Source organism: Carassius auratus, unplaced genomic scaffold (assembly GCF_003368295.1).
Source record: "Carassius auratus strain Wakin unplaced genomic scaffold, ASM336829v1 scaf_tig00035443, whole genome shotgun sequence".
In the NCBI taxonomy this organism is placed as follows: domain Eukaryota; kingdom Metazoa; phylum Chordata; class Actinopteri; order Cypriniformes; family Cyprinidae; genus Carassius; species Carassius auratus.
The window spans coordinates 47,390-57,477 of NW_020526231.1; the positions used below are offsets into that span (position 1 = coordinate 47,390).

Here is a 10,088-nt window from a genome sequence, read left to right on the forward strand (position 1 = left end):
TTCATATTTCATATATTATTCAAATGCTAACATAGCAGTTCTCTTGTACATATTAGCTTAAAACAGTATTGAAATAAGATGATTTGTATTACATTCATTTTATTAAAATAATCCTCTTAAGACAGAGAAACATTTAATTCTCTACTTTTTATACAACACATTATATATATATATATATATATATATATATATATATATATATATATATATATACTACCTCTTGAAAAGCTTGGTGTTGGTAAGATTTTTTTTTTAAATGTTAAAATATATATATATATATATGTTTCTGAAATATTATTAGTTGAAAACCTTACATGTGTTCTGCATGTTATTATAGAGAAATATGTGATACTTTTAAAATATATTTTGATTTGCATAAAAAGTTTTTTAAAAAACTGCATTTATTCAAAATATAATTTTTTGTGACATTATTACTGTTCTGAGTGTCACTTTTCATCAATATAATGCTTCATGACTGTATAAAAGTATTCATTTCTTTAAAAACAAAACCTTACAGACCCCAAACTTTTGAATGGTGCTGTATATAGACATACATATCCACAGTAAACTATTATTACCTTCTTCACAATGATGACGCCAACTTCAAAATGTACAATTTGTCTCCTCACACAGGAAATGGAGGGGTTTTGAATCCTGACCTGACATAGTCATTGCAACTTAAACTATAGAATCTTGTTCCTCGATTGTTTGAACTTGAACTTTTTCTCCATTTTCTTTGGAAGGATGAACCACATCCTCTATTTCAATAATCTCCACCACAAGGTCACGGATCTCCTTCACACAGTCCAGGGGCCTGGTTTCATCCTCTAGGTTCGGTGAAGACTGGGATTCTGAGGCTTTTTCCGAAAGATCCAGGATATGTTTGCCTGTGAACTCTTTATCTTTTGCATCTTCAATAGATAAACAAACTGCAATCGGATATGTGCTTTCATCACATGTTGGTGACTCAATCTGGGCTTGATCATTTGACGTCTTCATCGTTTCTTTCCTGTGATCCTCAACAGGCTCATCATCAGAACCAGAGGTTTTCATACAGATTGGGTTGAGTACTACTGTGGGTTTATTAGCAAAGTCTGAAGAAGTTGCATCACCTCCTTTCGGTGAATTACTAGTACCAGCACTTTCTACAGCTTCTGTTTCTTTAATTAAAGGGGTGGAACAGACAGAAGCTTCCAGGGCATTTGTGGTGAGTTCTGGTTTAGTCTCGGCTGATGTATCCAAGGTTGATGTTTCAGCAGTGAAAAACACGTCATCACTGCTCTCCTCTAAGAGAGTCTTTTCTCCCTCATCGATTTTTTCCATGATAGTCAGAGCTTGACCCATTGCACTATTTTCTGACACGTGAGCGGTCATGGATTTGTCTGCTGTCAGGCCGTTTCCCAGCAGCGGGGAGGGCGGCAGGGACGTGCGCACGCTTGGGGATGTGTTTAAGCGTGCTGGACTGCTGGGTGCGGATCCCGGGGGTGTGAAGGATAAGCTGGACACACTGAAATTGTACCTGCTCTCTGTGAACAGGTTGAATTTCTTCTTGCTGGCTGCCTCCTTGACCACTGTCAATCAGAAGCACAAATCAGATTTGAGATTATAATAAATATAATAATAATTTCTTGTTCAGTAGCATGCATATATATATTAAAATGTATTTGAAAACCTAAACCACTCTTCTGAGCTACTTTTGAAATGTCTTAACAAATGGGCTCAACTCTACAATTCAAAAGTCTGAGGTCTGTATAATTTTTATAAATACGTTAAGTCTTTTTGCTTATCTAGGCTGCATTTATTTGATCAAAATTTTGAAATACCATTACAACATGTAACTGTTTTCTGTTTGAATATATTTTTTACATGTAATTTATTCCTGTGATGGCAAAGCTGAATTTTCATCAGTCATGTTGGAAACAGTATTGCTGCATAACATTTTTAGTAAACTTTGTTGATCCTTGTTTTTCAGTATTCTTTGATTTATATAGAATTCAAAAGAACAGCATTTATAAAAAGATATTTATTTGTGTTTATATTTAAAACATTTTGCGTCCAATGTATGTGAATGTGCTAACATCATACATGCACAAAAAAACACAAATTTAGTTTTACTACTTTAACCTGTGCTTTATAATTACTAATGACCCTAATATCAGTTACGTTTTTTGCAAAGGCAGTGTGTGGAGGCCTTCCTGTGATCATGTGACATACCCATGCTGACGTCTTTTTCCAGTATCTGCTGGATTATGTCCTCATACACGTTTTCCACATTGATGAAGTTTGAATAATCAGCAAATATATATTGCTCAAATTTGGGTAGCTCCTAAAAGTGCATTTTGAGAAAAGACCAATTATGGTTTACATATTTAAGCTTTCAGTGATTGTATTTACACAGTGTAAGTGATCTGAAATGTACCTCTTTGAAGGATGGGGCCAGGTGCTTCTTGATGCTGGGTAGAGTGATGTTGATCAAAGCCTCCTGCAAGATCCTCTTCCTCACTGTGCTGCTGTCATAGTCAAATTGCTGTAGGACAAAGACTAATTAAAGTAAGCAATCTGACAACCATCTGTGCTTATAAATGAAAATGATATGCTTACCTTCAGAACCCTGTTTGAAGCCTTTTGCATAGCCATCGAAAGGCTGACCGATGGATCCTCCAGAGCCTTTCGCACAAGCAGCTCAAAAGTGTACTCTATATTTTCCATCAGCTGAAATGATCACACAGCAGACATGTTTTGGATCAGAATCAGTCACAGAAACTTAGAAAATAGTTGGCTACTTGGTTTTGCTGTTTTGGGTACCTGTTTTAGGTCTATCTGTGTGCTGTCCACTAGACCTTTAATGCAGTAGTTGAAGGGTTGCTGCAGCTCTTGGACGTGATCTGCCAGTCCATTCACTTTCTCATAACAGCTCTGTAAATTAGCCTTACTCATCGTAAACAGAGCCTTCAGTGAGAGAGAAAGAGAAGCAGAGCTATTGTATCACATCATTTACTATACAGGTTAGCATGAATGATATTTACAAAAAAACAAAAAACTAAGTAATTCGGCTTCAGAAAAATATAATGCAAGACTTTTTATGGTGATTAATTGTAAATGTGTTAGTTTTTCTCACCTGTCGGAGTTCCTCGCTCTGCTCAGGGTCCTGGAAGTCCTGACAGAGCTGCTCCATCATGCTCTCACTCAAGTCCCGGGCCTCTGTGAAGCCCAGGCTGATGGGCCCCATCACTTCCTCCAAGATGGCTGGCAGATACGGCTGCACATGCTCTGTGCAGTATTTTGTTGCTGGCTCAGTTACCATGGCTAACCAGATGAGTAGAGAACAAAATATAGTATTTATACACACACAAATAAAAATGTTTGTGACCCTAAACTTTTAAAGGGTAGTGTAAATTGTATTATAGTAGATGTTCGGCCAGTGAGAGATTTTTTCTCTCTCTCTCTCTCTCTCTCTCTCTCTCTCTACACACACACACACACACATATCTATCTATCTATCTATCTATCTATCTATATATATATATATATATCTATATATATATCTATATATATATATATATATATATATATATTAAAGCAAGAAATTGGCTCTTCTTTTAGCATGATCATGTACCTCTGAGTTTGCCCTCCAGGAAAGCTCTTGAGCTGCTGATCTGGTCCATATCAGAGCGCATGAGCACCTCCTGTTGTTTCACCATCTCTTGGCACTCCTGCTTCAGTGTGGATATCCTCTCCAGCAGATGAACTTGCAGCAGGAAATAAGCTCCTTCAACTGTCTATAAGACAAACGGCTCGGTTCAAGGATCATTCATTAATAGCATAAATCATTCACAAGTGTTCTAGTAATCCTTCTTTGTCAGTAATCACAGCTGTGGAATGTAACCTGTTTCTGGTTCGTTCCACCCTTGAGGAAACACCATAGGGACATTTCTGGCCTAGAGCTGTTTGGGTGTGGGGCATCCTACATGTACGTCAGCATCACACCCCAGTTTCAAGTATCAAGGGCAGGTTCTGGAGAAACCCAATGCCATAATAGGACTTTATCTGTACAATAAATTCAGTAGATCTAAATAGGAAAAGAACGCACCGCAAACCACACTCTCCTCTTGTCTGCCCTCTTGCTCTTCAATAACGGCTGCAATTCTTTCTCCAGATAAGGCATCAAGTCTTCCATGAACAGATTAGCAAGACCCTAAACACACACACAAGTACAGATTCAGAAATACTTCATGCATGTATAGCTGAACAAACATTGGGAGCAAACTCTTAAGTGCTAAACCCCAAATGGTACAATCTATGTAACCTTAAACCACAAGACTAGATTTAAATGAACAATCACCTGATATGATCTATTTACATAAAACCACAAATCAATCACTGACCTGCCTTCAGTTATTACTCAAATACAATCCAAATAAAATAACTTCAATTAATAGAAAATGTGGCAACAGGCAACTATACCATATTATTTTAACTATGTTATAATATTTATACATGTATAATATAAAGTAATTCAAAACCGTTCAAACAAACAAAAAATAAGAATAAACTCTCACAATGCCTGTTCATGTTTGTCAAACAATTTAATTCAGTAATATTGATTAATGATATGCTGTGCATGTCAACTATTTAAAAATGGCTTCAAATGCAAATAATTAATACAGTAAGATTTTTATCTTTTTTTTTCTTTTTTTTCAGTGTACAGTATGTACCACAGAAAATATTCCAGTGTTTTACTGTAAGGTTCAGGAGACTTCATGGCACATGATGTACTACCAGCATGTTATTTAATATGTGTGAGACGCACTGACATATGTGATGTATTGATAGTTCACGGTCACGTTGACTGAAAAAGGTGAAACTCTGGAGTGAGACTGCCTGTATACAGCATTACTCAGATTCCACACAGTGCTCAGCCCTGATGTAACAGTGTGTGACTTGGAGTTTTGGAGAGTGAGTACAGATATCACATGTGGAAGTGTATAATACAACATGAAAAATGTAGGTGTGGTGTTAATACTCAAATCTACCATTTAGGTATCAAATATGTACAAAGACAGAAAGAATGAGCCTGTTCCATATTTCAACAGCTAGAACATTACGTCATACTAGAGCAACAAGAGATGATGGATATGTTATTTGTTGAATTGAACATTATTGGGGTTTTCTGACAATGCTGTCAATGTGAACCAGCACAGGATGTGAAAGGACACCTACCCGCACATCACTGCCTATGAGCATATCCCAGGATTCATACCGGCCTTTCATCTGCCCATAGAGCTGAATGGCTTTGAGAAAAGCCTTAACCTCGCACGTCTTCTTCTTGAGAAAATCTGTTGAATGGACCAAATATTATATATTTTTTCACACTACAGCTTTCACTGGTTACATCTAGTTCCTACTCTTATTCAATTAAAGTGAAAGTGATACCTTTGTTCTGGTGGCGAACACAGTCAGATAAGATGGAGATGAATTCAACTTGAGAGTCCTCGTCTTGGAAACAGAAATAGAAATCCTGGCGGTATTGAAGTCTAAGATAAACTGGGAACTGCCCTGGCATGCTCGCCACAGGAGGTGCAAAATCTTCCTTTACATCTGCATCACAACACAGACACATTTGACTCATTTTGTTAACACACCATGAAGTTTATGCAAAAAAAAAAAAAAAAAAAACTAATTTAAATGATTTTATTAAATTAATGAGTGTTTTAAAGTTTTTACTGTAATGTAATGCATGAAAGAATTATTCAATGATGATTGAGATGCTTAAGGAAAATAAATTGGGACATTTTTATTTCATGCCGAGGCTCAATTTCTATTGAAAACTAAGATATTTTTGATTAAATAAAAAGCAGCCTTGGTGAGCATAAGATTATTATTCAGTACACAATTAGTAATATTCAATACATTATTAGTAATATTTGTCATTCCATCAGTGATGAATGAGGTTTATATGGCAATTTATATTATATTATATTATAATTTATATTATATTATGTTATATTATTGATTTAACTGCAGTGACACTATTGGATGTGAATTTTTTTTTAAATAAAATTAAAATTTAGTTTAAATTAGCTCACTTAAAATATAAGCATGCACTCTAGTTGTACTCACTGTTAGTGCAAGGGCAGCACTGGTCAATCATTTCCATGTATTTCTCTTCTGTAGTCAGAATGGTACCGCCTGTAGGAAACAGTCTGTGTAGTGGAGCCGACCCTTTTAAAAACGTCTGCAGGAAAGTAGGAGATGATGGGGTAAATGTCATCATTACCAGTCAGCAAAAGCTCATTGTTAGATGGTGGATGATGCCTCACACCTTGTAGCTCTCGTAGCACTCCAGGACGTAAGTGGCATGGATTACTATATATCTAACCTTCCACCTCCTGCTGTCATCAAAGCAATGCACATTCTCTTCATACAGCACCTTTCCAGGTTCTGGAGGGGCCTGGGTAAATAAAAAATAATGAATCAGTCTCAAGAAGAAGAAATAGTTATTGACTTAATGCATATTTCATTGTATGGAGTTTATCCATACATGGGATCTGATTCCTACCCGTTGTTTGAGAAACTGTGTGTGCTGCTCTTTGCGTTGCTCGAATTCATCTCGGATCTGGGACAGGTAAGCCAGAGAATATTGTTTCCTATAAATCGGTGCAAACTCCTTAATTTTCTCGTCCACTTGCCCTGCAAGGCAACACAATCCAGAGATCATTACACTATTAAAAGATACTTGCTTAGCATGAACTCAACTTTGACTTTTAGATTTTCAAATATTTGTAGTCTCTTCATATCTGATTTGGAAGCTAAACCAAACCAGACAGTTATGGATGAATGCAGGACTGTGGCATCCTCAGTTTGTGAAGAAAGCACAGTCTCTGCTGGGCCTTTTTAGGAATGGAGTCTATATGTGAGTGTCCCACTTCAGGTCCTGAGAGATGGTGCCCAGGAACCTGAATGACTCTACTGTAGCCACAGTGCTGTCCATTATGATTTTTCCCAGTACTTCATACAAAATTAGCTAAACAATACTGTAGTAAAGAAGATATTGATGTGTTTACAGCCAATCAGACTACTTCCCTGGCCCGGCTTGAACATTTCAACATTCTTATTAGTACCCTATTTTACAAACTTCATAGATTGAATGCAGACTGTTGTTTAAAAACCTATTTTGCAGGCATACGGACATGCATAACACATGTATTTCATGAATCATGGTGTATGAATAATCTCCAGGCAATGCAATGTATCACTATAATTGTTACAATATCACTATATAATCTTAATTTTTGGGGAAGTCGTGGCCTAATGATTAGAGAGTCAGACTCCCAATCGAAAGGTAGTGAGTTTGAGTCCCGGGCCGGCAGGAATTGTGGGTGGGGGGAGTGCATGTACAGTTCTATCTCCACCTTCAATACCATGACTTAGGTGCCCTTGAGCAAGGCATCGATCCCCCAACTGCTCCCTGGGCGCCGCATCATAAATGGCTGCCCACTGCTCCGTGTGTGTTCACTGCTCTGTGTGTGTGCATTTCGGATGGGTTAAATGCAGAGCACAAATTCTGAGTATGGGTCACCATACTTGGCTGAATGTCACGTCACTTTCACTTTAATAGTAAAATGGATATTTCCAGTTCTGGGTGCTGATTGGTCAATAAAGCATATACGTGATATATATATATAGTGGTTATATAACATACATTTTTTTGATATCACATTACATTATTTACTTTAAACTATTGATGCTTCTTGTAAAGAATATTTGTGCCTTTAATATTTTATTTAGGAATAAGGTATGGCTGCATGTTCTCAGTCAAATTCTGACTGTTTGCAATACAGCACAACCTCGTCTTAGAACGGTTTACATAACGTTTTCAGAAATAAAGAAATATATCATGACAGCCTTGAGTGAGAATCTTTTCAAACAAAACAAATAAAAGTAGGAATTTAAAAGCATTGGTTTGGATGCAAACATTTTGCGATGTTAATAAAATGTGTAATTGTTTCCCTGATACTGAACTTTTAGATTTAACACCCAAACCAGAATGCTCACTCTGAGAGGGTGTTCCTACTTTCTTAAATTCCTTGTATAATTTTTTTTTAAACATTTTCAGATTCTTGCATTACGTAACATGCCACTAAATTTAGATGGCAGCTGAGAGCTACGGCATTTACTTCCAACTTGTGTCACAATGGATTGAAAGTACTGTAATGAACGGCTCTATTATCATATTCCCTCTCTCTCTGCAGTCTTCTTTGAACTATTGTTTTATTTTTAAGAGAGATTAATTGTTTTGAAAGGAACTGTGGTCTGAGATTTCTTGAATTCTTGATCTCTGACGTGTAAGATACTTGGCCTATCATAGACGTTATGACACAGCTGACCTGCAAAGCCAGTTCTGTATGAAAATACCTCAACACAGAGATCATTATACTTGTACAAGAGTACAAGGTTTATGGGGATTGTCAATGTGTTTGTTAGAACACTTTATTTATTTTAAAAAAAAATTACATCCTCGCAGCTGTTGACTACACACTCTCTTTTCACCTTAAGTGTGAAAGCACAGCACTTGAGTTTACTGTCGGCTCATTCACAGGAAGTGGTCACATTTGTGTCCCATTTGTGTTTTCATAACATAATTAACAGGATACTAAACATGAAGTCACGTAATTTGATTGATTTAACTAATATAGATACAATACTAACAATACTGTTATCATTATCATCTTATTAAACTTACTGTGATGGGACTAAAATTTCTTAATGCTTTTACATTGTATGCACATCAAAATTAGTGCTTTGTAAGTCTGCAACCACTTATTCAGGATTTAGGGTTAGGGTTAGGGTTAGGATTTGCGATTGAATTTTGCGATTTTTTTCAGGATTTGCGATTGAACCAAAAAATATCTGGCTGATTAACAGAAATATAGCTTTAAAAATGCATTTCAACAACACCCTCAGTACTGTAATGCTCTTTCAGCATGTTTTGTCAGCTGACAGATCGAAGGTGTTTTTCCATTTTAGCAAATAGCAGAGCTGCTTTTAATCCTTTACACTCTCTGACACACACACACACACACACACACACACACACACACTCCAAAACCCCCACCCATGTAGTTTACAATGGCCAGAAGAAGAAAACAAACAGGTTTCTGCCTCTCACTTTTTTCGGCCTTGCAGGTTGAGTACTGCAGTTATCTGATTGACACTAATGATAGTCATTGTCCAATGAGGCAATTACAAGTTCAAAATTCATCAATCATTTGTTTTCTACCTCTGAGAGGCCATGCAATTTAGGACAATACAAAACAATTGTTTTAATGCATTTGAATAATATCCACCCTCTTTCTCTGCCCATATAAGTGCAGTATAGAGAAAAAGTTTTGAACCTAGTTTTGAAGTTTTTTGACCTATTATTATTATTAACCAGTTAGAAGTATCAGAAAGTAAAACATCAGTGTACAAACATAATTTACTGCTATTTCCACACTAAAACAATTTTAAAGGAAATCCCAAAGCCACTTAATGTACACATAAAGATCCTACATCACATACCTTTTATGTAGTTGGATTTATTTTCATCCAGTAAACTGGATGTTGCTCCCATACTGCTCTGCTTCAGGTGAGCTCTCCTCTGTTCTGACGAGGTGAGGTGATTCTGTGTCACTGTATTCACAACTGTGGGAGAATCTGAAAGCAGGTGTTATATTTCAGGATGGTGGGAGGGGCATAAATGAAAAAGTCACACCGGGACATTCAAGGGCTGTCTTTTAAACCCTAAAGAGCTGGTTATACCCAGAATGCTGTCTAGGGAGCTCACTAAGTTTTGACACTCTTCCTTTTGATTTCATGGAAATAACATGATATGTGCTTTATACATCAGTATTCACTGTGAATATACGAGAGCATCAGGGATGTGTGAAATTATCAGGTTATCTTTAAGTTGTCATCCAAGGTACTTCAAAGAAAAAACAATGTTTTGTTACTGATTTGTTTGTGAAGTACAATACGCCTTTGATCTATTAGACAGACTTTATCCCATTAATGTCTATTACCAGTTTCTATTCAACTGAACATGCCAG

At 36.6% G+C, this 10,088-nt stretch overlaps 1 protein-coding gene across 1 annotated transcript; it reads right to left on the bottom strand.

Moving 5' to 3' along the window:
- Positions 1–309: 309 nt before the first annotated feature.
- On the bottom strand, positions 310–9,699 carry LOC113081987 (protein Niban-like). Its single transcript, XM_026253891.1, has 14 exons — positions 9,562–9,699; positions 6,560–6,690; positions 6,323–6,451; positions 6,121–6,235; positions 5,434–5,598; positions 5,221–5,336; positions 4,091–4,195; positions 3,617–3,779; positions 3,119–3,306; positions 2,806–2,949; positions 2,602–2,712; positions 2,420–2,527; positions 2,215–2,326; positions 310–1,571 (listed from the first exon to the last, which is right to left on the bottom strand). Exons 1-14 carry the CDS (start codon positions 9,611–9,613, stop codon positions 679–681), a joined length of 2,532 nt encoding a protein of 843 aa, XP_026109676.1. The 5' UTR covers positions 9,614–9,699; the 3' UTR covers positions 310–678.
- Positions 9,700–10,088: the final 389 nt, after the last annotated feature.

Bases quoted from the DNA above. Each gene is read 5' to 3' on its own strand.
- LOC113081987 (XM_026253891.1), bottom strand. From the start codon at position 9,613: ATGGGAGCAACATCCAGTTTACTGGATGAAAATAAATCCAACTACATA. The intron at 5,337-5,433 runs GTATCACTTTCA...TCCATTCAACAG, and splicing joins TGTTCGCCACCAGAACAAAG to ATTTTCTCAAGAAGAAGACG. The intron at 1,572-2,214 runs GTATGTCACATG...TCTGATTGACAG, and splicing joins GGAAAAAGACGTCAGCATGG to TGGTCAAGGAGGCAGCCAGC.